This window comes from Drosophila serrata, unplaced genomic scaffold (genome assembly GCF_035046125.1).
Source record: "Drosophila serrata isolate PLE 108 unplaced genomic scaffold, ASM3504612v1 contig_125, whole genome shotgun sequence".
Classification (NCBI taxonomy): Eukaryota; Metazoa; Arthropoda; class Insecta; order Diptera; family Drosophilidae; genus Drosophila; species Drosophila serrata.
This window is the reverse complement of record NW_028257023.1, coordinates 871134-898376: the sequence shown is the minus strand read 5'-3', so window position 1 is coordinate 898376 and position 27243 is coordinate 871134. Positions and strand designations below refer to the sequence as shown.

General features: G+C 43.5%; 2 protein-coding genes across 5 annotated transcripts; both read left to right on the top strand.

The window, feature by feature from the left end:
- The first annotated feature begins 181 nt into the window (after positions 1-181).
- On the top strand, positions 182-27243 carry LOC147644657 (uncharacterized). Of its 4 annotated transcripts, XM_086826050.1 has the most exons (11): positions 182-236; positions 22991-23101; positions 23161-23181; positions 23500-23673; positions 23968-24434; positions 24503-25185; positions 25252-25571; positions 25637-25927; positions 25988-26690; positions 26744-26867; positions 26927-27243. In XM_086826050.1, exons 1-6 carry the CDS (start codon positions 216-218, stop codon positions 24606-24608), a joined length of 900 nt encoding a protein of 299 aa, XP_086682176.1. In that variant the 5' UTR covers positions 182-215; the 3' UTR covers positions 24609-25185; positions 25252-25571; positions 25637-25927; positions 25988-26690; positions 26744-26867; positions 26927-27243. The 4 variants fall into 4 exon arrangements, 1 of the variants encoding a protein (XP_086682176.1); XR_015270184.1 differs by lacking the exons at positions 182-236; positions 26744-26867 and having other exon boundaries at positions 21373-23101; positions 23500-23718; positions 23811-25185; XR_015270185.1 differs by lacking the exons at positions 182-236; positions 26744-26867 and having other exon boundaries at positions 21373-23101; positions 23161-23368; positions 23500-25185.
- Positions 7893-13595, top strand: LOC147644658 (uncharacterized). The gene is made up of 2 exons (XM_086826051.1): positions 7893-12051; positions 12106-13595. The coding sequence occupies exon 1, from the start codon at positions 10730-10732 to the stop codon at positions 11402-11404; it is 675 nt and encodes a 224-aa protein (XP_086682177.1). The 5' UTR covers positions 7893-10729; the 3' UTR covers positions 11405-12051; positions 12106-13595.

Below are 27243 nucleotides of genomic sequence, written 5' to 3'. Positions count from 1 at the left end.
AGACATAGTTAGGTAACATACGAATGACGACTATGAATTCGGCCGCAATACATAAAGGGGATTCCCTATCCGACTAAATTACTAAAAATATCAGCAGCTGACAACAGCTGTTCCCATACAAACTGCTTATATTTTATTTTAATATCATATTCAATATCTACTGAAAATCCAGTGTCGACGATCGAATCGGTATATTTAGAGTCACCAAATACCTAATGGATTTTAAGTCAGAGTGTGTACGGGCATATATTTAAAGCTTTTAGAATAGCTATTAGAATTAACTGCCATAATTGGGCTTTTTTATTGTTGTGCATAATTAGGGAATACACTAAGGTGAACGGTAGTTAATACGAAACTCTGATAGGAGGTTAGGTTTACGTGATTTTAGAACAAAATGTGCTGCTTTTCTACATATATCACCATAATCGGCGTAGGGTCAGAAGTCTTCCCTCGTTGGAGACAGCCAGTGTGGCTTTTCCTTTTTGAACCTTGAAATTAAATTGAAAATTATAATTATTAACGGTAACACGATTTATTTTGTAGAACAATTGAACCAATTTCATCTGGAAAGAAGAAATGCTATATTGGACACATATTAATTGATTACTTACACGCAATTGTTGGTCAGAGCATTTGCAATTAAAAAATATTATTATCATTAATAAGGTCAGGAATGAGTTTAAAAAGTTTACCACTTCCCTCTTGGTCTTTACCAAAAATTGACAGAACTTCATTTTCTTTTAATTTTATACACTTTGACCATTGAAATCTTGAAAACAGCTTTTTAACCATATAGACGCTGAATGAAAAAAATATCTCCGATATTTTCAGCAATGAAGTCAGCCTTGATTTGAATCGCTTATACATTTGAAATAAACCTTGGAAATAATTAATTACGAATTAACTTAAATTAAGCGGGTTATGATAAGACAATGCTCTTTCGGAAATTGTTCAGTAAATTTTTCAAACTATGTCAAAACTATGTCGAGCAGGGATGGTCTTATGCATGGTCCCCAGTTCAGCAATGTGGCAAGCGCGCTATTCAGTACCTGAATCGAACCCTGCTCTGTGCTGAGATATTTAACTTTTGGAATATTTTTTTTTTAACACGAAATGCGCCTTTAAAAAAAAAGAAAATCCCAGCAATTATTTTACGTTTTTCTTTATCAAACTACGTAGAATTTTGTTTTGGCCACTTTAGGCACAGCTGTTCCACCCAATAACTATCGATAGAATTTAATTGATAGATCCACATAGGGGTGTTATACGATCAGCTCAGGGATGCCACCCTGCCCCAAAAGCAGATCGGTAGCATGCAGCACCTTATGGGGGCAAAGGTTCTTGACCTGGAATGGTTCGACACTGAAAAGGTGAAAAGGAACCGAACCACAAGGGGATAGAGCGGTTAATTGGTTCAAAGCTACACGAGCGGGCGGTTCACAAAGTTTGAAATAAGAATTGAATTTTGAAAAAGAAAAGGAAAGAACTCTGTGCGCGTGCACTCAACAGGAAAGAACGTTGAGTGGTGAATTAAATTTGTTGAAAAGCTGAGGAAGGAGGATCAGCGAGGACGGGAAGACAGCTCGAGAAGACTCAAAAGGTGAGTGGTCGTGGTCCGGAGGTGAAGCCCTAATATCATGGCTCACACTTATATAAGACCTGGAAACTTAAACATAACCCCGAGTCTCGGCCTGCTTCTGAAGCCATTAATCCCTTGGTTATCATTTTATTTTATTTATTTATTCCATATATGTCCAAAATACTTCAGTCGGTGCTGCAGTGAAGCTGTTTTTTTTTGGTGCAAACTTTTTGGTTATATATTGTATTTTGCGTTGTCGTCTATATATTCCCTGCGACCCCCCTTGAGAGCTCTTACGGATAGGAAGGTTCTGAAATGTGTTAGAGGGAATTGAGTAAATTAAAGAAAATTTGTGAAGAAATCGAGACTAAAAATCTGCAAAAGAAGAAGCAATTTAAAGGTGAAGTAACCTGCACATCAATTAAGTAGAGGATAATGCTTGTAAAATAAATAAAGATAATGTTGTCTCTGTTTCCGCGTGTTTGATACAAACCGCGCGGTGTATGTATGTATGTCGAGTATCGATGAAATTTGTTGTTGTGTGTGGCGGGCAGAATTAGGGGATCCATGGCCCGAAAAGAGAGAGAGCTATCCGGTGCCAGCCCAAATGCCACGCATGTCCTTTAGAAGGGAAATAACAATATGGCGCCCAATTTGCAAAACGACAGCACTATATCCTGCTGAGGATATAAAGCAAGAGTATTTTTAGTTAATGGGGCTGGATAAGAGCGGGCAATCGCTCAAGAGGTCTCTCGCCAGAAAGAAGGACCCACTAATTACAAATATAGAAGTGGCCACCGAGATGTTTCACTTTTGGGATTTGGTCTGGAACGACATCAGCGGCTGATAAGAAGCTGATTTGCGAACTGTGATATAGGGAACAATTTTACCATATGTGATTTTAACCTGTGATATAGCCTTGGCATTATGCGATCAGCGGAAAAGAGGGCAAATCAACTACGACATTAAAAGGAGGTTAGAAAAAAATATGTTTAATAAGCGCAGAAGGAAAATTAGGTAAAGATAATTAGTAGCGAAACATTGAAGCTTGCTTAATAAAATATAGTAGACAGGGCTTAATTTATTTTAAATTAATAGAAAAAAAGGCAAATAGAGATAGGAACTTAATTAAAGTTACTAACTGTTTTTTCCGATAATCGGAAAGTCTTGCGACATCTGACGATCCAAGGTGACGGTTCTTGAGCCTTTGGAAGCGATCAGATCAAGAAGATTACCCCGGCTGCCAAGCGTAGAGTAGGGAGTGGCATATTTTAAGACGCAGGATGAGTACGTCTGAAAGCAAACAAATTAATTCAATTAAAAAATTAAAAATTAAAAATTAATTATGTTTTCTGGCGTCCTTAACTACAAGTCATCAATCCAATTGATGATTTACGCTAGTTGACGAGCCGGGCGAAAGTGTTTGTTTATTTTGGTAATAGTTCTTTACTCACACACATATAGATGGCATGAGGATCAATAAGGGCAGCACATACACCATTCACGACCCGGGAAACTTCTTTCTCTTAATTCGTGTAGTTTCGTAGCAATTTGTTTGGGAAATCCGTCGAGTTTTTATTAGTTGTGTTTTTTTTTTTTGTTTTTGTGGCCGCACTTATTTTGATTATTTATTGCTTATTTGGATCAATTAATTAATTTACCACCAGTGACTAGGCATATTCCCGTAAAAATGGCTGATCACAGTAATGCGGAGGAAGGGAATGGAGAAAAGGGTGCTGAAGGGAAATCATCTTTCATCTTTCCAAGTGAACGGACGTGTTTTTTTCTTGCGCTCTCGTTTTGTATTAAAATTTGAATCTAACCACCGGGGTGAACTTAAATTTTCTAATTTGTGTTTATAACTTCCCGTTCACTTTGCGTGTGCAGGCAGCTATTCTAATTTGTGTATATAAGTGGTTTTATTTTTCAATTTAGTTGTGCTGCTAGTGCTAGCTTTAGCATATTTTGCATTCCTTTTGTGCCTTCTTCGTCTAGCTTTTGTTTGCGCCGTCGCAACAGCTAAACGTTTTATCTACCTATCTCCCACGCTCTCTCACTCTCTCGCTTTAGCTGTGCTACTGCACTTCTTATTTCATCTGATCTCATTCGCTCTCCCGCTCTCTCGCTCTCGCTGTGCATATCTCTGTTGTTATTTTTTCCAAGTACAAGTACAGTGGTAAGTCCTAATAATGTCCGGAAATATTGTCTGTTTCGTCAAAACCTGCAAAAAGGCAATTGCTGCAGGTGACCTTACAATCGGCTGCTGGCTGTGCGACAACGTCATGCACGCCAAGTGTATTGGAGTTGCAGCTCGGACGGTGGACGATGTAAAAAAAAACATCGGCCTGCGTTTCTGTTGTGAGGCCTGTCGCGATGTAGAAAGGGAGATGATGTCTTTCATGCGGCAAACCAAAAGCGGTTTTAAGGGCATTTTAACGAGTTTTCGTAAAACTCTTGATATGTTCTTGGCGCTGGACACCCAATTTAGTAGCCTTACGCTATTAAATGAGTCTCCTAGGCGCAAAAAAACTGATACTGGTGGGCAGCATGTAGACGGACCCCAACTACCTGCAACGGGCTCTCAGCAGCAGCCTCCCTCGGCACAGCCCTCGACCTCAGCATTAATTCAAAGAGTGCTGAGATCGAGCACTAGAAAAGATTCGGTATCCGAATGTGCAGCGGGAGTGCCCGTACCGCCGGTGATTTTTTGTTTTATCCCCTGGGGGGTCGCAAATATTGACCCCTCAAAGTCCCGTGCACACACCATTATCTACCCAGGGTGTTAGGCCCGGAATACCGGCCGACAATGGCACGGCAGATAACCAATCTGCCTTGCCAAAAGCCCTTATAGCTGTTCCACCAACGAGGGATATTTTTGTCTCGCGGCTCTCCCCTGACCAAACATCGGAAGATGTTCTCGCCTTTATACAAGGCAAAACCAGAGCCGATAAAATTAAGATAAAGGTGGAAAAATTCAAATTTTCTTACGCAAGGGACATTTCATCTTTCAAAATAAATGTCCCTAACGAGCTCTTTAATACTATTTGCTCTCCCAACTTCTGGCCAGAGTACATAGTTGTTAAGGAGTTCGAGGCGAAGAAAAAGAAAAAGCGGCCTGTAGGAATAACCCTTCCCAGGCCTGATCATACCACTGCGCCTTCTACGTCTTCCAATCCCGACCCAAAAAACTAACCTACTCCTTAGGTATTTCCTATCAGAATGCAAGAGGCTTACGTGGTAAGCTTCCTAACTTGTATTCTGATAGCCTTTCGTTTGCATCTCAGGTTATTGTGCTCACAGAAACCTGATTAAAGCCGGAGATTCTGAGCTCCGAAGTTTTTCCAGCTGTGTTCACGGTATATAGGCTAAATCGCCCTATCAGACGCGGGGTGGAGTTCTTATAGCGGTGGACTCCTCACTCACGTCAGAATTATTAACCTTCGAGGAATGCAACGATGTTGAATTCCTCTGTGTGAAGCTATCTATCAAAGGTAGCTCCATTTTTATTACCTGTTCCTACATACCTCCACTGTCGGAACTTCCTATTTATTAGAATCACCTTTCCGCTATTCAGATGGTTTCCAGTAGACTTTTGGATAGAGACCAGTTGGTAGTTATAGGAGATTTTAATATCCCTGGTGCTATTTGGTGCTAAAATAATTCCAACAATACTCTCCATACACCTACACAACATGACTTTATCGCTGGCTTGTTTGACATTTCGCTGTCTCAAGTCAACCATGTGCGAAATTCCTTACAGCGCTTGCTCGATCTTTGTTTCGTCTCTGATCCTGCGAGAGTCAGTTTAGCAAGGGTGGCGCCTTGATCCGTAGATCCTTATCATCCAACTTTCGATGTGAATCTTGGTTGTAGATGTGACGTACAGAATATTTTTGACCGTCCAGCCAATGAAGTCCTATGCTTTCGCAAGACGGACTTTGAACGGCTGAATAATTTTATAAACGGGTTCAATTGGTCCGATCTATACATGTGCACTGACATGACAGTTGCCGTGGATATTTTTTACAGTGCCATAAATTCATTTTTTACTGAATATGTTCCGTTATATAATCCACCAAGCTCGAATAAGCCACCGTGGTTCACTAAAGAGTTGAGCCGACTTAAAAATAAAAAATCTGGGCCGTATGCTAAATTTAAATTCACCGGTTCTCAATCTGCCCTTTCATCTTATTTATCAGTTCGGTAAACTTTACCGTGCTGAACGCGCAGTGTAATAAAAACTATTGTAGGGCCCAGTTCTCACTAAACGTAATCCTAAAACAAATCCTTCCTCGCTTTCATTTGAAAATACTACTTCAAATAATGATCGGGCAATAGCCGATCTGGTTTCGCAGTTTTTTCAAACAATCTATTCAAGCTCTTCGTATCTACACCAGAATTATTCCTACGACATACCCAAAACAAACTTAATTTTCTGTCCCAGCCTAAACGAAAGCTCTCTCCTTTTAGATCTTCATCGTGTCAAGCCAGTTTATTCGCCAGGTCCCGACGGAATTCCTGGCTGTGTGCTCAGGTATTGTGCTGACGCCCTGTGCTATCCCCTTCTGAATATGTTTACCCTGTCCTTGGAAACCTCCCACTTTCCCATTATTTGGAAGGAATCGTTTATTATTCCTCTCCACAAAAAAGGTAGCAAATTGGATGCCAGCAATTATAGAGGAATCTCTAAGTTGTCGGCAATCCCTAAATTATTTGAAAACATAATCACCCTTCACTTACAGCACCTTTGTAGATCGGGTATTTCTCCATGTCAACATGGTTTTATTAAGCGAAGATCAACAACAACAAATCTTTTGGAGCTCTTTTCCTATATTATAAAGGGCTTCCATAATAATTGTCAGACAGATGTTATCTAGACTGATTTCAGTAAAGCATTTGACTCTGTTAACCATTCTATCCTCGTTAGAAAACTCGATTCAATGGGTTTTCCTAGTGATCTTCTTAATTGGATCTCAAGTTATTTGAATGGCAGAACGCAAAAGGTCCTCTTTAAGAATAATTTATCCAATGTTCTAAGGGTTATATCTGGCGTCCCGCAAGGAAGCCATTTGGGACCTTTATTGTTTATTTATTTATTTATAAATGACCTGCCCAAAGTCTTGACTAACACCAGAGTGCTTATGTACGCGAATGACGTCAAGCTTTTCGTGCAATACAATGACGTTGCCTGCCAGTCGGATTTACAAACAGATCTTAATAATTTTCAAACTTGGTGCCGTGTAAACTTATTAAACTTAAACGGCTCGAAATGCAAGCAAATGACATTCTCTCGTGTCGTTCCTAAGCTTGCTACTTACACGCTGAACTGCTGCTCTTTGGAAAGAATTAATTCTGTTGACGATTTGGGCGTCCGCTTGGACCCAAAACTTCACCTTATTGATCATATTTCGTCTATGGTGAATAGAGCCAGGGCTGTGCTTGGATTTATTAAACGGTGGTCGAAGGAATTCAATGGCCCCTATGTTACTATATCCTTATATACTTCCTTAGTTCGTCCTATCCTAGAATATGGATGCTGTGTTTGGAGCCCTCAGTACGGCGTCCATAGTAAACGCATTCATTTGGTTCAAAATAACTTTTTACTTTTCGCTCTACGCGGTTTAAATTGGGATGCAAACCAAAGATTACCTTCCTACTACCTACCTACCTACCTTCCTGATTTGTACACACTAATCTCTAACGTAGATACCCTTCCCAAATTAAAATCTTTAATACTAACACACTTAGTAAGCATGCAAGCTAACAATCTGGCAGCACGCCGGTAGTTAATTTCCTCGTATTCTGTCCTATATTTTCCATCGCGCCTACTAACTAACCCAAACAGGCACGTGCCTGGTGTCATACGGGCCACTTGAATGTACTGACCTTAGTGCATCAACGTCCAAGAAAAGATATCAGGGTCGGTCGGCGGCAGAATAAGCGAACAACATGGGAGGAGAGTTCCACGGATCCTGAACCTAGACCCAGAAGTCACTCCACATGGGTATTCGAATATACAACTAGACCCGATTCAGGAACAATATAGCCGGGCGAACGCCGGTATGCATATGCATAAGCGAGAAATGCAGGAGCTGATTCAGGTTTCACAGGAACAGATCCGAGTCGACATGACGCACCTGATGGACATTCGCATCGACCAGTGCATGCGAGCAGGTTTTGCCGAAATGATGCAGAGGATGGATCAACCAAACGCAGCTTCTTCAACATCATCGAACAGGTCTGCGAACACCGAGAGGAATCTGAAGGAAGGCCAGCAACTGGAAACGAAGCCCGAACAAATCCTAGGACAGGGCGAGGTGCAGAGCAATTCCTGGCAGGCTTTTGGCTAAAATGTTGGCCAAAATTCTACATTTCAATCGAGCCAACGGCTTCAAGGAAGACCCGGCGATGGAAGGACCCAAGGAGTAGGGAATACACAGGGTGCATATAACCTTGCAGAACCAGGAAACCGAGCAAGATCACGCAGTGTTGACCAAGTAGGAGCAGGTGGATATGTCCAGAGCCGGAACAGCGCTCAAAACATTCCAGACGGACGAATCACAATCCGCAATCGTCATGGTGTGCCTTTCGATAAATGGGGGTTCCAATTTACAGGAAACGCTAGGGGAATAAATGCGGAAGATTTCTTATTTAGAGTGGAGCACCTGCAGCACAATTATGGAATGCCGTGGTCGGAGTTATTAAGAGATTTCCATCGCTTGCTGAGAAGAGACATCAGAGTTGTATTGGCTCCTAATCCGCACCAAGCAGCTTCGATCCTGAGAAGAGCCCAAGCAGGCACTCGAGCGGCGTTTCTGCGATAAAAGGCGCGATTACGACAGAGTCCAGGACATAGCGGAGAGGAAGCAGAGACCCGGAAAGACGCTGGAGGAGTACTTCACGGCACTCAGGAAGCTTGTTGCCTCCCGGGTAGGCGGAGTGGACCCGGATTGGATCATCAAAACGGCAAAAAGAAACTTGTCTGAGCTAGTCAGGTACACCCATTGTATCCAATCCGCTTCTATACCTTAGAGCACCTACACGCTGAGTGTTAGGAAGCGGAGAGGACTCTGGATCCGGAGCACGAGAGACAGCGCATGCGATTGCCCGCGACCTGCAGGCCCAGACAGGAACAAAGGATCGGCAGAGTAGTAGAACTTCGCGGCTCGACGGTAGACCAAGAATCTCTGACGGACTTCGAAGAGGTGGTGGATGCAATAGCAGGAGCAGCGCCGAGAAAGCTTATAATTTGCTGGAACTGCCAGCAGGATTGCGAAACAGCTCAGTGAAAACTGTTTTGCTATAGATGCCGAACACAGAGACACCCAAATGTCCGAATTGCAGGACGGGAAACGTCCTGAGGAACGTAGCTGCGACGGGCGAACCGCGTTCCACGAAGGAGCCCGAGAGGAGGCCCCGAGCCAGTTGGGAGGCGAATACCGTGAGGGGACTCAACCGAGCGTGCAGGGACCAGGCCGACTAAATCTGACCCTAAGCGAGAAGGTACGCCGATACAAGGAAGCACGCGCACGGATATTCGGGGAAAATCAGCTGGCAGTGGGAGTGGATTTTTGGAAGAGTTTCACGATAGCGCCGGGGATCTTTAATCTAGGGTCAATTCAGGAGGAGATAATCCAAGAAGGAGAGAAGAAAGTGGAACCCGAGCCGCATGATCTGACCATGGAGCAGTAAGAAAGATTGCAAAGTATTCGCAAGCCCTTCTTGACGTTTGAAGCGAACGGTCTTGGAAGGACAGCCAAATGAAGCACGCTGTCGAGCTGGTAGAAGGAGCAGTCCCAGTAAAGGCCCGTATCACTAGCAGTACAGTCCCTGATCTACGAGGAAGTCGACGAGATGCTCCGTTTTGGCGGGATAGAGGAAAGTGACAGCGTCTGGAGTAATACCATAACACTCGTAAGGAAGCCCGGAAAAAAATCGTCTATGTTTAGATGCCAGAAAGCTCAATAAGATCACAATAAAGGATGCCTATCCACAACAAAGCATCGAAGGGATACTAAGCCGTACTAATACGACCAGGTACATATTGAGCGTGAATCTGAAGCATGCTGTCTGGCAGATTGAACTGGAAGAGAAGAGCCGGAGGTATACGGCGTTTACGGTGCCGGGACGTCCCTTGTACCATTTCGTGACGATGCCAGAGAAGTGGCAGAACTCTTGAGGGAAGCTGGCTTGACCATTGGGTTGAAGAAGTGGCATTTCTGCTTCAAAGAACTCAGATTTTTGGGCTTCATCATAGGCGGTGGCGTCTCGAAGATGGATCCAAAGAAGGTGGAGGCAATTCAGAACCTGGGCATTCCAAAGAGTATGCGGGAGGTGAGAAGCTTTCTTGAGACAGCGGAATGGTACAGGAGATTTATAAAGGGTTTCGCTGACCTCGCTGCGCCGCTGACGGATTCACTTAAAAAAGGGAAGAAATACAACATGACGGTAGAGGCTGAGCAAGAATCCCTGAAAAGGGCGGTGATGACGGCACCAGTACTGACACACCCGGATATTTTACGCAGATTCCGGAGTGGGAGCGGTATTTCTCCAGGAGGAAGAAGATGGCGGCGAACGACCAATAGCATTTATGTCGCAGAAGCTCAACCAGTGCCAACGAAACTAAAGTGTTACGGAGAAGGAATGCTTTGCGGCCGTCGTGGCAATCAAGCTCTTCCAGTCATACATAGAGCTGATGCCATTCACCGTGTTTACGGATCATGCCAGCCTGAATTGGGTAATGTCTTTGAAGGATTTGAGTGGAAGGCTGGCAAGATGGTCCCTAAAACTGCAAGCGTACGACTTTGACATCCAACACCGGAAAGGATCGGAAAATGTAGTGGCTGATACCCTATCGAGAATTGTGGAAGAGGTTCAGGAAGCAGAAGACGACTGGATGCTGGGATTCCAGACCGTAGAGTTTGAATCGGAGAAGTATCGCAAATTGCTAGACTTTGTTGAAGCAGAAAAAGAAAAGGGGCCAGATCTAAAGGCGGTGGATGGCTTTGTATTCAATTGGGTCAGGACGAGCTGAAAACCAGAAGTCGAAGAAAGTAGCTGGATGTTGTGGGTTCCAACGTCGTTGAGCCAGACGTTGATTGAACAAGCGCACACACCACCATCGAAGGCCCATGGAGGAATGGCAAAAACATGCATCGCTTAAGGCAATGGTTCCATTGGCCGGGCATGGTGGCTCAGGTGCGAAACTTCATCAGGGACTGCAAGGTGTGCAAGGAGACTAAGCCATCGTATGGAGGTCGGAGGCCAGGACTGGGAGGGGAAACCATCACGTATCGTCCGTTTCAAAAGAAAAGGCCACGCATACATTTTTATAGTGGGAAACAGCTCGTGGCGAAGCGGTTTCAAAGTATGAACGAGCAGTACCGATTCAGGACGGCAGTCTACTCCCCACAATCAAATGCGGCGGAAAGGGTCAACCAGTCTGTGCTGAACGAAATACGAGCATACCTGGAGGGTGACCACCGAGAGTGGGATTTGTATCTTCCGGGAATAGAGGCAGCATTAAGAAGCTCGGTTCATCAAGCTACAAGGGTAACACCGTATTTTGTCTTGTTTGGGCAGAACATGTACACCAATGGGGCGGATTACCAATTAGCACGAAAGCTTCGGGCATTGGAGGACAACGAGATCGAGGGCTTGGAACTAGGAGATAGGTTCGCATTGCTGAGGGACACCATAAGACGGAACCTGTATGAGGCACATGAAATCAACGCAAAGAACTTTGATCGGCAGACGCGAAAAGTAACCTTCCAGCCCGGAAAAGAGGCGTTTCTCAGGAATCGTGTGGAGAGCGACTTTGGATAGGTCACCAGCTCACGCAGAGTAGTGGACACCAGTATAATCTTCCGTCTAATTAACGGGCGGATGGAAGGGATCAAATCCAGGCATCAGTGGGTGGACTCCCTCGTTGGGCGCTGTTTGTGCATTTGATTAGGCCCTGCGTGGACATCCTTCGGCATCACAGTTTGTTAAGGCCAGTTTTTCACTGCCAATTCAGTTTTGGTCAATTTTGCTTGTCAGTGTGGTGTTACTTTAGGCACAGCTGTTCCACCCAATAAATATCGATAGAATTTAATTGATAGATCCACATAGGGGTGTTATACAATCAATTCAGGGATGCCACCCTGCCCCAAAAGCAGATCGGTAGCATGCACCACCTTATGGGGGCAAAGGTTCTTGACCTGGAATGGTTCGAAACTGAAAAGGTGAAAAGGAACCGAACCACAAGGGGATAGAGCGGTTAATTGGTTCAAAGCTAGACGAGCGGATGGTTCACAAAGTTTGAAATAAGAATTGAATTTTGGAAAAGAAAAGGAAAGAACTCTGTGCGCGTGCACTCAACAGGAAAGAACGTTGAGTGGTAAATTATATTTGTTGAAAGGCTGAGGAATCACTTGGACGTGAGCGGAGGATCAGCGAGGACGGGAAGCCAGCTCGAGAAGACTCAAAAGGTGAGTGGTCGTGGTCCGGAGGTGAAGCCCTAATATCATGGCTCTCATTTCCAGGCTCGGCCAGACCCAGTCATCGCAGAGATAATTCTGTCACAAAATTGGACAGGCCCACTTTTTTTTGTTGGTTCGGTTTGGTGGCCACTTATATAAGACCTGGAAACTTAAACATAGCCCCGACTCTCGGCGAGGAGCTTCTGCAGGCATATGTGCGTCAACACCGCCATTAAATACATGTACATGAGAGCCGCCATTCAAAAGAAATAAAATAAAGAGAATCGTCGAGGAAGGCTTCAACAAATTTTTTTTTTTTTTTAGGTTAAATTTAAATGTGTTTTTTTGTTTGTTTGTTGGTGTAAAATTTTAGTTTATTTTTAACTATTTATTAGTTTATAAATTGGTTAAAATTTTTATCGGTTTTAGTATTTTATTTATTTATTTAAATTTTAATATTTATTGCATATTTATTACCCATTAATCCCTTGGTTATCATTTTATTTTTTTTATTTTATTTATTTATTCCATATATGTCCAAAATACTTCAGTCGGTGCTGCAGTGAAGCTGTTTTTTTTTGGGCATTTTTTGGTTATAGATTGTATTTTGCGTTTCTCCTGCGAGAGCTCCTACGGATAGGAAGGATCTAAAATGTGTTAGAGGGAATTTAGTAAATTAAAGAAAATTTGTGAAGAAATCGAGACCAAAAATCTGCAAAAGAAGAAGAAGGTGATGTAACCTGCACATCATTTAAGTAGAGGATAATGCTTGTAAAATAAATATAAGATGACGAGTCCAAGTATGAATATGGAGTAGCGATTTTAATGTGTGGGAAAGGGGAGTAGACCGTGATAATGAGTGTGTAGGTGTGTGTGTGACTCAGTTCAGGGGCAGTTGCAATAAAAAAGTTTGATTCATGCGAGCAGCTGCATGGTAGGGAAGGGATGAGCATGTGGCCTCCAGTTCATCAGGAGAAGTCAGGTCAATTATGGTGTGTGAGGAACTATAGATTGTGTTGTCTGATTCCGCGTGTTTGAAATAAACCGCGCTGTGTATAGTGTTGTGTAAATGTCGAGTATCGATAAAATTTATTGTTGTGTGTGCCGGGCAGCGTTAGGGGATCCATGGCCCGAAGAGAGAGCTAGCCGGTGCCAGCCCAAATGCCACGCAGGTCCTTTAGAAGGGACATATCAATTTCTCTAAATGAAAATCGGAAAATATATCTAGGGAATATAATCCTACTAATATGAACTTAATACTTTATAATCGAGAGTTTGTCTATTTTTTTTTAAAGACATACCTTTCACTATTATTATTATTATTAATATAAGTTTATAAAAAGTAATTCATTTTAATATCTTTTGGCTTAAAAAATTAATTTTACAGGCATAAAATGTAATGGTAAAATTATATAATGTTGTAAGCTTATTTAACCACATTTATTGATTTACATGAATTTTGTACACTTTAATTTGATCAATCTTTAACAGAAACAAATTTTTGAAAATAAAATGCATTTAATTAACAAATAAAAAAATAAAGTAAGAAAAAATTTTCCTCGAGCGTGATTTGAACTCGCGCTCGCCTGTTTTTAAGTCGGATGCTCTAACCCCTGGGTTACGCATCACGATCACTCTGCGACAGCAAATGACGATTTCACATTCAGTGAGAAGCGTCAAATTCAAGTCAACGAGCAGGAGACAGAGAAAACTCACACTCCTACAATACTATGACGAGGTCGAGAAAAAACTTGCCTTGCTCACTAATAAGGCTACTATGTCGTACGAAGCATTGGCAGCAAAATTTTTATGTGACAAACTCGTGGGTGATGCATTCCGTGTATTTATTTCTTCCCGATGGACATGCCAACTGCGCTGGCATTTGCTCAGGAAGTGGAATCAAACCATGAGAGGTACACTTACGAAGCGTTGGAGCCAGGAGGACAGGGATAAAAAGCAAACTCCGAAGGCGAATGTACGCCAACTAGCGCGCCATCAAATTTACCCCCAAGTAATTGCTGGCACAAATCCACACTTCACTAAACAGCACAAGGCACAGGTACACTTCGCTCCACACAGTGATAGTCCTCCAGAAAACACGACAGATCCGTCACTGTCAAGATGCTAAAACCATCACAGGCCCCGGCATACCAGAATAGAAAGCGTCCGCTCGATCAGGCCCACAAAAGAGGATGAGGGTAAATCGCATTGGGCAAAGCACTATAAAAAGTGGTCTCAAAGAAACCATACGATGGATTAAAAAGCGTCCACCCAGTAGAACCCCCCCATAAGAATTCTCATCAGAGCTGTTGCTGGTGCTAGAGCTGGTGCTGGTTCTGGTGCTAGAGCTGGTGCTGGTGCTAGAGCTAGTGCCGGTGCTAGAGCTGGTGCTGGTTCTAGAACTAGTGCTGGTGCTAGAGGTGGTGCTGGTGCTTGTTCACCAGGAACCAGGGGAAAGGAAATTTAAACCCGACCAGGGACTGCATTTCTTCTACAACTACTTTAATTCTCATGTAGTGTGGGATGGAAAAAATCTTAAAATACGCCACCCGACGCGTTCCCTTTGATTAAGTCTGCTAAATTTATTATTTTACACTCGGAATAATGTGGCAATTTCGGTAAGTGGTTTTTCATAGTTTTTTTTGCTACTTTTTTAAAATATTTTTTTTTTTAACTGAAATCTCATATCCTATCATATTTGCTTGTAAATATAAGCCTGCACCTAACGCAACTGATTCCAACTTTATATTCTGTCTTTGGTTTTCCTGGAGCTGTGGGTTCGACTTTTTGCATTGCTAATAGTCTTTGCAATTGCACTGATAAGGGAATCTTGCCAGATGACAAAAAATTTATGTAATAAAAAAATGTCCAGTCCCACATGATGCGGACAGCGCCAGACGTTTCGTTGCATTTTGCAATTATTATAGAAGATTCATTAAGAACTTCGCCGAATATTCCCGTCACATAACAAGGTTATGTAAAAAAGATGTTAAATTTAAGTGGACAGATGATTGCCAGCGCACGTTTGATCATTTAAAATCTGCGCTAATTAAACCTACTTTGCTGCAATACCCAGATTTAAATAATGAGTTTGTATAATAAGAGATGCTAGTAAGCAAGCGTGTGGAGATGGACTCCAAATTCCAGTTGCTTACGCGTCAAGAGCATTCACTAAGGGTGAAAGTAACAAAAGCACAACAGAACAAGAAAAAGCAGCTATTCATTGGGCAATAACCCACTTTAGACCATATGTTTATGGCATGTACTTCACAGTAAAAACAGATCATAGGCCACTAACCTATCAGTTTTCAAAGTTGAACCCTTGTTCTAAACTAACAAGAATGAGACTTGAATTAGAAGAATATAATTTTACGGTCGAGTATCCTTAAGATACTCGAAAAAGACAATTTTCTGGCAGACGTCCTATCTACAATCACAATAGGTGATCTCAAGGAATCACAAACGAAAGTCCTGAAAGTCACTACCAGGCAACAAAGTAAACTGAAAAATTCTTGCGCAGGAGGAAAAAATAGTTTGCCTATGCAAACTATAGTCGATGCTTCTAAAGTAAAGTACTGACCTTGCTAATAATGACCGATAAATGTTTATTTAAACATGGAATGAAGGTTATAGCAAGAACTAATGTTAACGACCTTTACACCAATGGAACCCTTGATTTAGGTCAGTTCTTCCTAAGGCTTGAAAAAGATGCCATTGTATTAGGCATTAGTCAACTTAAAGTGGCTTTGAGTGGAAAGATATTTGAAACTATTTCAATCGAGTGTTTCAAAATTATGGGCAATAAGATATTAAAATTATTAAGAGTAGCGCTACTCAAGCCGGGACCATAGAAGAAAATAAAAAAAGATATATAAGCAATACTGTTTACAAATCATGACGATCCCAAACAAGGAGGTCATACAGGAATTACTAAAACGTTATCAAAAATAAAGCGAGCCTATTATTTGAAGAATATGACTCATGATATTAGGGAATATGTAAGAAAATGTCAAGAATGTCAGAAATCGGTCCAATGAAGACGTTCACTACGGACATGGGAACAGAGTATAAGAATTCAATCATAAATGACCTGTGTAAACACCTGAATATTAAAAACATAACCTCTACTACAGCGCACCACCATAGAACGGTAGGTACTGTGGAAAGAAGCCATAGAACATTCAATGAGTATATTCGTTCGTATATATCAGTGGACAAAACTGATTGGGACATTTGGTTTTCTTACTTTGTTTATTGTTTCAACACAGCACCCTCAATGGCACATAATTATTGTCCATATAAGCTGGTGTTTGGCAAGCAAAGCAGCTTGCGAAAATATTTTAATAGCGACCATGCAATAGACCCCCTATATAATATATATGATTATGCTAAGAAAACCAAATATAAATTAGAAATAGCATATAAAAGAGCTAGGATCATTTTAGAAGAGCATAAGACAAAGAATAAAGAAAATTATGATAAGAAGCTAGTAGAATTAAACATCCAAATAGGAGATAAGGTAATACTAAAAAAAGAAAACGGCATATATATTAGATTAGAATTATTAAGGACCATTTGAGGTAGGAGATACAAAAAGTATATAACGATAGGTTAAGAAATTTGCAAATTAAAATTAATCAAATCTGTTAAATTGAAAATTTAAAAAAATGTAAGATTACAGTGGTGAGGCCCGATACTAGGGCCTCCAATAAAAGCTAAGCTCCTTTTTGTTTCACTCCCTCTGCATGTTATTGGTGGTCCTGATCATCATCTGTACCAACCAGAGTCAGTAAGGAAACCAAGGATTGCTGAAACTCTCAGCTTTCCTATACTTCCCAGTGACTCCATCTGGTAGGCACCAAAGTGGTGAAGTCTGTGTGATTCAGCGCTGGGCAAAAGCAGAGCAGATGTTCCGGTGTCTTTTGCTCTGTAGTTTGCTTGCATAGGGCACAGTATAAATAAAATTATGATAAGAAGCTAGTAGAATTAGGTAATACTAAAAAACGAAACGGCACATAATTTAGATTAGATCTATTAATGATCATTTGAGGTCATTGGAATTGAGGAAAAAACAATGTACTTATAAAAGAAAAATAAGAGACAATACGTATATAAGGATAGGTTTAGAAATTTGCAAATTAAATCACCCTTGTCAAATTGAAAATTAAAAAAAAATCAAGAGAGGAAGCTAACTTCGGCACGCCGAAGTTTATATACCCTTGCAGATAGAACTTCGATGACTTCCTGGATTCCTTCCATACAATATAAAATATATATATTAATGTTAAAAAACAATGAGGTAATACCTGCTTTCATTTCATTCACCTATACATAATATATTTTTAGTTTTACATTCACAGATTTGCATTTTTGCTCCACATCTAACGATAGTTTGTATGGCACCTATGTGATATAGTCGTCCGATTTTCATAAAATTTGACACAAAATTTAAGACTGATATAAAATGGCTATATCCTAAATTTAATGAAAATCTGCTGAAAACTGATAACGTTATAATTTTAAATTGTATTAATTTTTTAATCGTTCCTATGGCAGCTATGTTATATAGTAGTCCAGTTTTTTTTTATAACTACACAAAATTGAAAATTAAAATAAATTGGCTATATCTCATATTTGATGAAAATCTGGTGAAAACTGAAGAAGTTATAATCTTTAATTTTATTAATTTCTTTTATTTCTTATAAAATTTGATGAAAATCTGTTGAAAACTGAAAATGTTATACTTTTTAATTGAATTAATTTCTCGATCGTTCCTATGGGAGCTATATGATTTAGTCGTCCAATTTTCATAAAATTGTACACAAAATTGTAGAATAATACGAAATGGCTATATCTTAAATTTGATTAAATTCTCTTGAAAAATAAAAATGTTATCGCCACCGCGATTGTCAGTCTTCCGACAACAGCCACCGCCATTCTCATTCCTCTCAAATTCTTCGATCGTTCCTATGGGAGCTATATAAAATATTAGTCCGATTTTCATAAAATTGTACACAAAATTGTAGAATAATATGAAACGGCTATATCTCAAATTTTATGAAAATCTGTTGAAAACTGAGAATGTTATACTTTTTAATTGAATTAATTTCTCTATCGTTCCTATGGGAGCTATATGATATAGTCGTCCAATTTTCATAAAATTGTACCCAAAATTGTAGAATAATATGAAATGGCTATGTCTTAAATTTGATCAAATTCTGTTGAAAACTAAAAATGTTATAATTTTTTTTGTAAAAATTTTCCGATCATTTTTATGGCAGCTATATGATATAGTCGTCCGATCTGGCCCGTTCCGACATATATATGAGTGAGAGTATATAGAAGGCTAACTACAAAGGTTCATTCAGATAGCTTTAAAACTGAGAGACTAGTTTGCGTAGAAACGGACAGACGGACAGAAGGACAGACGAACAGACGGGCATGGCAAGATCGACTCGGCTGTCGATCCTGATCAAGAATATATATACTTTATATAGTCGGAGGTGCCTCCTTCACTGCGTTGCAAACTTCTGACTGAAATTATAATACCCTGCAAGGGTATAAAAATATATATTTTTAGGTTACAGTGGTGATGCCCCATACTAGGGCCTCCAATTAGAGCTAAGCTATTTTTTGATTCACTCCCTCTGCTTGTTGTAGATGGTCCTGATCACCATCAGTACCAACCAGAGTCAGTAAGAAAACCTAGGCAGCTATCCTATACTTCCTAGTGACTCCATCTGGTAGGCACCAAAGTGGCGAAGTCTCATGTGATTCAGCGCTGGGTAGAAGCAGAGCAGATGTTGCGGTGTCTCTTGCTCTGTAGTTTGCTTGCAGCTTCTACAGATTGTATTGTGTGGCAGTCCCATCTTAATTGCGTGTGATTCGATCGCCCAATGTCCCGTGGTGACTGCTGGGATCCTGCTGACATCCAGTTTGCGGTTGGTTAGCTGTTCACTGGTTCGTTTTTTGTCGTATCTCGGCCAACATTATTTTGACCTTCTATGCTCACTCTTACTTAGCCATTCTTTGTTAGCTATCTGCTTGAAGTGGTCATGGATCGCCGCTTGGCTATCCGAGTAGATCCGCACTCTGGGGACCTTGAGGTCCTGCCTTAAGGAGAGTTAGTCTGCTTCCCTTATGGCTAGTAACTCAGCCTGAAAGACCGTCGCTGAGTTAGAGATATTGAAAGCCTTTTCAATTCCCCAATTCTCAGAATAGATCCCAGCCCCTACGCCGCAGCTAATCTTGGAGCCATTGGTGTAGAGGGACACCTCGTTCTCTACTACCATTTTGTCCCTGCTCCAGTCTTCCCTTGTTGGATATGAGGTCGAGAATGCGTTCCCGAACTTCAACTCAGTGATCATGTAGTCAGTCTCTTCGTTTGTATTTAAACCGTTGCTCACAAGGCTCAGTCTCACCGCGCTCTGTGCTGCAACGTCCTTCACGAACACTTCTATCTGCATTATGTTCAGGATAACGTTGAGGGCAGCCGCGGGGCATTAGCGCATTGCACCCACGGCCCCGCACTCGCTGCCCGTTGTAATCGTATCAGCTTCGTTCAGTTTTAAGTCCTCGTTAGTGCCGACCACCATACGAGGGCCCCGTATTTTAATATTGGCCGTACCACTGCTGGGTAGATCCATATAATTATCTTTGGGTGTAGTCCCCATTTGTTTCCAAACATTTTCCTGCAGAAGTAAAAATCAATGCTTGCCTTCCTTACTCTTTCTGCAATGTTTTCTTTCCATGAGAATTACTATTAGTTTCAGATTTACTCCTACATACTTAGCTCGCCCCGCTAGTTTTAACTCCATGCAGTTTACACTAGGCATGTTGAAGGGTGGTATCTTCGTTCTTCTTGTGAAGAGTATAAGTTCCGTCTTAGTGGGATTGATACCTAGTCCGCAGATTTTTGCCCATTTATTTAAGCGACCCAGTGCACCTGTCATTATTTCGCTAAAAACGTCAGGGTATGGTACTACGTCGTCTGTGTATGCAACTTCTTTAACTCTACCCGAATTGAGATCTGTCAATATGGCATTCATATTTGTGAGCCACAGCAGGGGCTATTCGACCCTGCCCTGAGGTGTGCCTCTCTTCACAGTCCGCGTGAGGTGAGTGCCACTCAGTTCGGCTGTGATCGTTCTGCTCCGTAAAAGAGTCAGTCTTATTCCAGCTTCGTAAGGGGCTTTTAGCCATCTTCAAATGCTATCCTTGGCTGATTGCAGCATTGCCGGTATTATTCCGTCTGGGCCCGGTCTTTTGTACCTATCAAAAGAATCTATTGCCCATCCAATTCGCTCAGTGGTAATGATGTCTTTCGTTGGCGTATCCATTTGAGCGTTCGTTCCCTCCTCGGGTTCCGAGCTCACTCTTAGGTTTCCTGGGAAGTGGGTGTCAACTAGTAACTCAAGTGACTCCTCAATTAGGTAGGGCTGGTGTGCCCTTTGGCGAGAATCATGCTTACTCTCGCCGTGTCCTTTATGTCTTCTAGTGACTCGCAGTAGTTTTGCCAGGATTCTTTCTTGGCCTTATATACTGCTTTTTTGTAAGCTTCTTGTGCTTCTTTGTATGGCTCCCATTCCCGGGTTACATAGCTGTTATTGAAGGAATTTCTCGCTCTCTTTCAGAGCTCGCTTAGTTCCTTTGTCCACCACAGTGGGTACTGCTTCTTCGAGAATGATAGCTTACATGTCTCTTGCAAGGCCTTGTTCAGGATGCTCGTGAGGTCCTCCACCTCCTTGTCGAGTGCTTTTGCAGTGGATTGCGTCTTGATCATCCTGCCGTTTAATTTAGATTGAACAATTTCGCTGAACTTGTTCCAATTAGTCATTCGGCGGTTTTTTCTTGGGACCTGTTTGTTAACTGGTGCCGTTAGTTCAAAGAAAATGTACTTATGGTCTGAGAAAGAGTGTTGTGTCGATACCCTCCAGTTCTCAACTCTGTATTAATTGTATTCGATTTGCAAGGTGAGATCCTTACACTTCCTCCCAACCTTGAAAATTTTCCGTGATTGGAAAGATGAAGCTCAGCGTATTACCCTTGTTACATACCGTAACGTTTTTACATATAATACTATCAAAGAGTGACCCCACTCTGTCGTTGGTCTCTGAACTCCCCCTGAGCGTGTGCCTCGCATTCGCATCAAACCCGAGCATCAGGGTCGTCTTCATTTCTTCGGCCCTTTGCAGCAGCTTGACACCCGACTCAGGCGGGGCCGGCTCGTCAACGGCATGTATGCCGATGCAATTATAATTGCGCTCCCATCCGTTGCCTCGTGTTTGTTCACAGTAGCGTGTCCAAGGCACCTGATTCATACCGATGTAGATATCCCTCTCCCTCTCTCGTGAGATTAGCTGAAGCGTGCGAGCTGCGCTTTAGATTAATCTGCACGTTTTTTGGCATCGATGTTGGTTGGGGTAGCGTCAGGAGTTTTGTCGTCGATGACCATGTCGTCCAACAGTTTGTTGGTGTCATCGACCTCCCCCACTATCTCGTCCAGCTCGGCCAAGAAGACCTTTTTCTTCTTTATCTTGGCCTTTTTGATGTCGTACCGGACCTTGTGGTCATTGGCATCCAGATGCGGCAGGCAGCGTTGGTTCATTAGCAGGAGAAAATGTTGCCTCACCTTCATCTCTTGCTCAGCTCTAAGGATGGCCCAGTCCTCTGTATAGACGTCTGGGTTCTGGGCCCTCAAACTGACAATCACCCTGGCGTTTTTGGTTTGCCCCTTCGGAAACCAGATGCGAGATTTGGGTCTCCTTGGGATCTCCCTGGCGTGGACTAGTCTAATCTTAAGGCCAGCAAATGTGTCGCTAATCTTAGCCACACAATCCGCCAGGAAACTCAGGGAGAACCCGTCGTCACATCTGTTGACCCGGTGCCCCCTCCCAGACGCCTGAGGAGTCGAAGGAGGGGATGGGACCGGTCTACATGCTAACCAACCTGTCGGTTACCATGTCGGCCAACTTGGTCTCAATCTCCTCGCACTTGTCCGTCAGCAGGCGAACGTCGTCATTGAGCTAGTCTACCAGAGCCATAGCCAGACTGTCTCTGGCCACCTCGCTAAATTTCTTTGCCTTGCTGACAAAGTTTGTGGCTCTCGGCTTGCCCTGTGGGTCCTTCGGCCTATTAGGTGCGCTTTCGCTCACTACTAGTGAGCGCCAAGCTTCGCCCCAAAACTGCGGCAAGGCCACTTATCACCCAGGGTTGCCTGGCCTTGGGAAGGCTCCGTACAGACACAGCTGGATTAACCCCTCAGCTGCGAACCTGGAAGTCAGTGTGCACGGGTCGCGTCACACACCTGACTTGAGGGAAGGCTGATAAAATACTTTCCTAAGTCCGCCCGACTAAAATTGGTCAGTCGAACCTCGACTGGGGACCTGCTTCCAGCCGCCCTAACTTCGAGAGTCTAGTCGCACTACCGATGGTGTACACAGTTACGGCAGATGACTTGGTCATCCGTTGATCCCCCTGTGTACCCTATCGGCTGACGGCCGCCTTAAAGGGTTGAGCATAAATTATATTATTTACTATATTATTTTCGAGACCAGTAAACTATTTGACATATGTTCTATGACTGTTTACCTTATAAATATACTTGGAAACTCGACGAAGCCCGTTTCGCCACCAGATGGCTTAGTTTTATGTAACATTTCGATAGATGATAAAAAAGTGAAGAATTTTTATTTTGTTTTATATTTGAAAAGTTATCTTTTCACTTTAACTAATCCACTTGCTCAGCACAACCCAGCCGTTTGTTACGGAACTGTCTTTTCCTTGTGCAATGTCGGTCTAACTCGTGAGGCCCAGGGCTGGGTTCGAACCAATGCCCGCAGACCGCACAATAGAATATCGAACTAGTCGGACGTCTTAGACAACACTCATCTCTAACAAAACTATCATCACTAATTACAAAAAAAGGTTAATAAACACACAAATATAGGCGTACGACACTGCTGGGACGAATTGGTGGCATTGGTGTTTCACCCATCACCCATCTCAGGCGGGCCGGACCCTATTCCAGGCGGTCTGGCGACCGGCTCATCTCCCCCAGGTGAAGTACTCTATTCCATGCACATTTCTCTAATAAATTGCTGTTTAACAAAATTGTAGCTCTTATATCTAACATGGCAGGTGAGTGATGTGTATTAGGTGTCACCTCACTTCCGGTGAGAGCGTGGTCTCAGGCAGAGATGCGCTCTCGTCAAGGCTGCCTCTTTTGGGGAATCAAAATTCCCAGAGAAGAAGCACCCTCTTTCGTCCCTAATCCCTGATGGGGCTCCAAGAGAAATTAGAAGGGTTCGGGTGTTTGAGAAAAAAGGTAAGGACAACAGCCTGGCTTCAGCTCCGTTCCGGACCCAGGATACGGCCAAGCGGAGGACAAGGATAACGACACTGACACTAACAATAAATAAATAACACTAAAACTAATTCGATTTTACTTCTCCGCAGTGGCACCAACGGGGTAGGCGGCCTGGAAAGCGGCGGCGTATTGCCGAGGCAAAAATATGGCCAATACCCTTGTGTTCGCCCTTTAGCCGGAACGAACTCACCGGATGTAGCCACTGGCGCCTTTGGACGTCGAAGCTGGTGGCGCTCTGGGCATCTGCGGCGGCTCTGGCTACGGTAAGACGGCGGTAAGACGGCGGCTCTGGTGGTGGCAAAGCGATGGTAAGGTGGCTATCGGAAAACGTCATCCACATAACTTAACCGCGGTCACGTCCACAATTCTATATTTGAAAATTTTCTCGCTTCTCCTTCAGTGTCTCGGCCGAGAGAAATTCATTAATCCGCATCCCAAATATTCCGGTTCGCTCATTTGCCTCATCCCTCCCCCTGGGCCTACCTATCCAACCTATCCCTATCGATACATCTTTAGTCTTCTAGCCCATCGTAACTCAAAATGCAATACCACCCAAGAATTTAGAGAGATGCTTCTTGAATCCGCCGGCTGGACAAGATCATTGGGAGCATTTGGATGGGTATCTTCAGCGCAGGCCCTCTGGTCCTAACGTCGGCGACTGCTGTCGTATAAGAACTTCAGACACTTTCGCACCTTCTCCTGCACTACTCGGAGCTTGTCGGCAGTCGGTATGCCGGCCAACTCGTGGTCGCACAGCGACTGCAGCTTCCTGGCCAGTCGGTAGCTGGACCATGCAGGAATATGTGGTATCTAAAAAGCGTGAAAAACGGCCGCGTGGACTGCTTTCCGGATGGCCACCTCGATACGCTCCGATTCACCCGTTCCGCTGTGTTGCTCTGTGGAGAGTATATCGATGGAACCCCGAATTTGTAGAACACCTCGTTGATAAGGAAATCCACAACGTCCGAGGCTTTTTGCCGAGGAAGTCGCTTGAAGATGAGCCCGTCCTCTATCCTAAGATCCGGTAAGTTATCCTTCTCGGACTAACTCCTGTTACTCATCTCCAGCAAACTCGGTGGTTTCAAAACCCAGCAACTTGGTCGGGTCCACTGCGATCTCCTCTACGCATCGCGAAAGCGTGTCTGCCCCCACGTTTTCGCTGCCTTTCTGGTGCTCAAGGGTGAAGCAGAATCCCTGAAGCTGCAGAGACGACCTGGCCAGGCGCCCCGACAGATCCTTCATGGACATTAACCATTTAAGGCTGGCGTGATCGGTGATGCAGGCATGCCTTCAACGTTTGGTTGGAACTTTCGGATCGCCAGGAGAGCTGCAAGACACTCTTTCTCGGTGACAGTGTAATTCACCTGGTGCCTGTTCATCTTTGCCGAGAAGAAGGCTATCGGCTGCACTTAGTTGTCCTCGTTCTTTTGGAAAAGAACGGCTCCAACTCCGACGTGCGATGCGTCACATTGGATGTAGAAGTGCCGCTTGAAATCGGCGTGCACCAGGACTGGTGCCGTGGTTAGCACCACCATCAACGCTACGACAGCCAGCTGCGCTACCGGACTCAAAGAGAACTTGTTCCCAGTCTTCTTAAGGGATTCGGTTAGCGGCGCTGCCAGCGTCGAGAAGTTCCTGACGAAACGTCGATCCCAGCCAGTGGTACATAGGAACGCGCGCACCTCTTTCATCGAACCCGGCTCCGGCATCCTCCTGATTGCCGCCACTCGACCGGGATCCATGCTCAGACGACCTCCGCCTGCGACTAAGCCTAAGTAAGTCAAAGACTTGAAGCAGAGTTTTGATTTGCTCAGACCGATGGTTAATCCTGCTTCCTTTAGGCATTCAGCGACTCGTCGTCGGTACCGGATGTGTGTCTTTATGTCCGGAGCCAGTACGAGCAGATCATCTAAGTAGACGAACATATTAGATTGGATTTCGGCTGGGATTACTTGGTCCATGAGTCTCACCAACCTCTGTGCCGTATTACAGAGACCGAAAGGCATCACCCTGAATTGATAGAGGGGCCGACCAGGAACCGTGAATACCGTCAACTCCTTGCTTTTCTCGTCCAGTTTGATCTGCCAAAACGCGAATCCACACTGGAGATGAAGTGCGTTTGATTGATTCTGGACAGGATTCCATCTTTACTAGGCAAGGGGTAAGCGTCCTTGACGGCCACGTCGTTCAGTTTCCTGGCATCTAGGCAGAATCTGTCCTTTCCAGACTTCGACACTACTATCGTCCGGTTGCTCCAAGGGCTCTTGCTCTCCTCCATGACTCCCAGGGCTAGCATCTTGCCGAACTCGTCCTTCTGCTTCGCCGGAGACATCGGATAGGGTCGGTCTTTGAAAATCTTTTGAAATCGTTATCCTCCTGGTCTGCGTAGTGTTCCATTTCCCTGTCGTGAATTTCCTCGGCCTTCTTCACGCCCTGAACCGGGCAATCTGCCACTACCGCCGGAGCCAGATCGAACGCTCGCCAAAAATCGACGCCGAGGTATGCCGCCTGCTACAGGTACTCTACCCTTCCTTTGTATTCCACAAGTACCTTGATCCGACCGATCCTCGCCACCAGCTGTTCGTACCACCGAGAAATACCTTTGCACCGGAACACCCAAGGCGTCCACCAGACTGACACTCGCTCCGGTGTCTAATAGCCCAGTCAGCTGCTGGCCTAAGACCGTAATTTGGGCAAAGGCTCTGGGATCGTGGGTGTCACCCCGCTTGATGGCCGCAACGACTTCTCTCCGCTTCTTCTGGCGTTTCTTAAACCGATCTCGGGCCTTCATGGCGGCTCGGGATACCTTGTGCATACCACTCAGCTGGTGTTGTTTGAAAATCTGGTTTCTTACCTCTAAATACCGTCGCATGCGCTCTTAATGGAGTAAATATCTGAACCTAGCAGTATTATTAATCTAATTTAATTTCTGATCCCGGCCCGCATCGCATCCTGCAAGATCTGACTGTTCCCAGCTTCTTGGGACTTGCGGTACGTTTCTGCCGCCTGAGCCAGGGTGAGGTTCACCGCCAACTTGGCTGTGTAATCCATGGGCGGCTCCTGGAAATATACTGAACGCTGAGCGGGATCCATCTCTACCAGGTCGTCAGCTGCTGCCCCGATCGCATCGAAGTCCAGCAACTTTGGATGGATATGCTCCTCCGGTGGCTGGTCTTGTCGCCGAGATGGGGGAGTCCTCTGCAACCCCATTGAGGCCCGCGGCGGCGTGAACCAGCACCCTCCGCATCCATGGACCACAACTCCTTATCCTGGGATGATGGTAATTATTTCCCTTATCCCCTGCCATAATCCCATTTCCTTAATTCCTAACAGCTAACGACTTTATTTACACTAAATAAATATCTCGATGCTAAATAAATAAATCAACAAACTACAAATAAATAATGAACAAGACAATAATATAAATAAATAAATAATAACATTAAATAAAAAGTCGGTAAGAAAATTAATTATTTCTGCAATATCATTAAATAATTCTTTTTTTCTAAATTCCAGGGTAGATGGCCGATAAACCGCCGGTGGACTCCGCGCCAGATGCTTGCGTCTTCAATTGTCCCTAATCCGGCCATTCGTCAACTGGACTAACTTTCAGCTGAGCTGAAAGTCGCCAGGTAAGGACATGGGCCTTCAGCAGTAACCCGTAGGATTTTCCTTGATGGCTGGGACTCCGAGGCTCTGATTGCGGTGACAAGATGATACCAGGAAGCCCCATTCACCATAAAAACTCAAGGATCTGCACAAATTGACATTAACATGGAAAACAAACATCTTTACGTTAATTAAATAAACAACATGTATTCCTATCTCCTAAA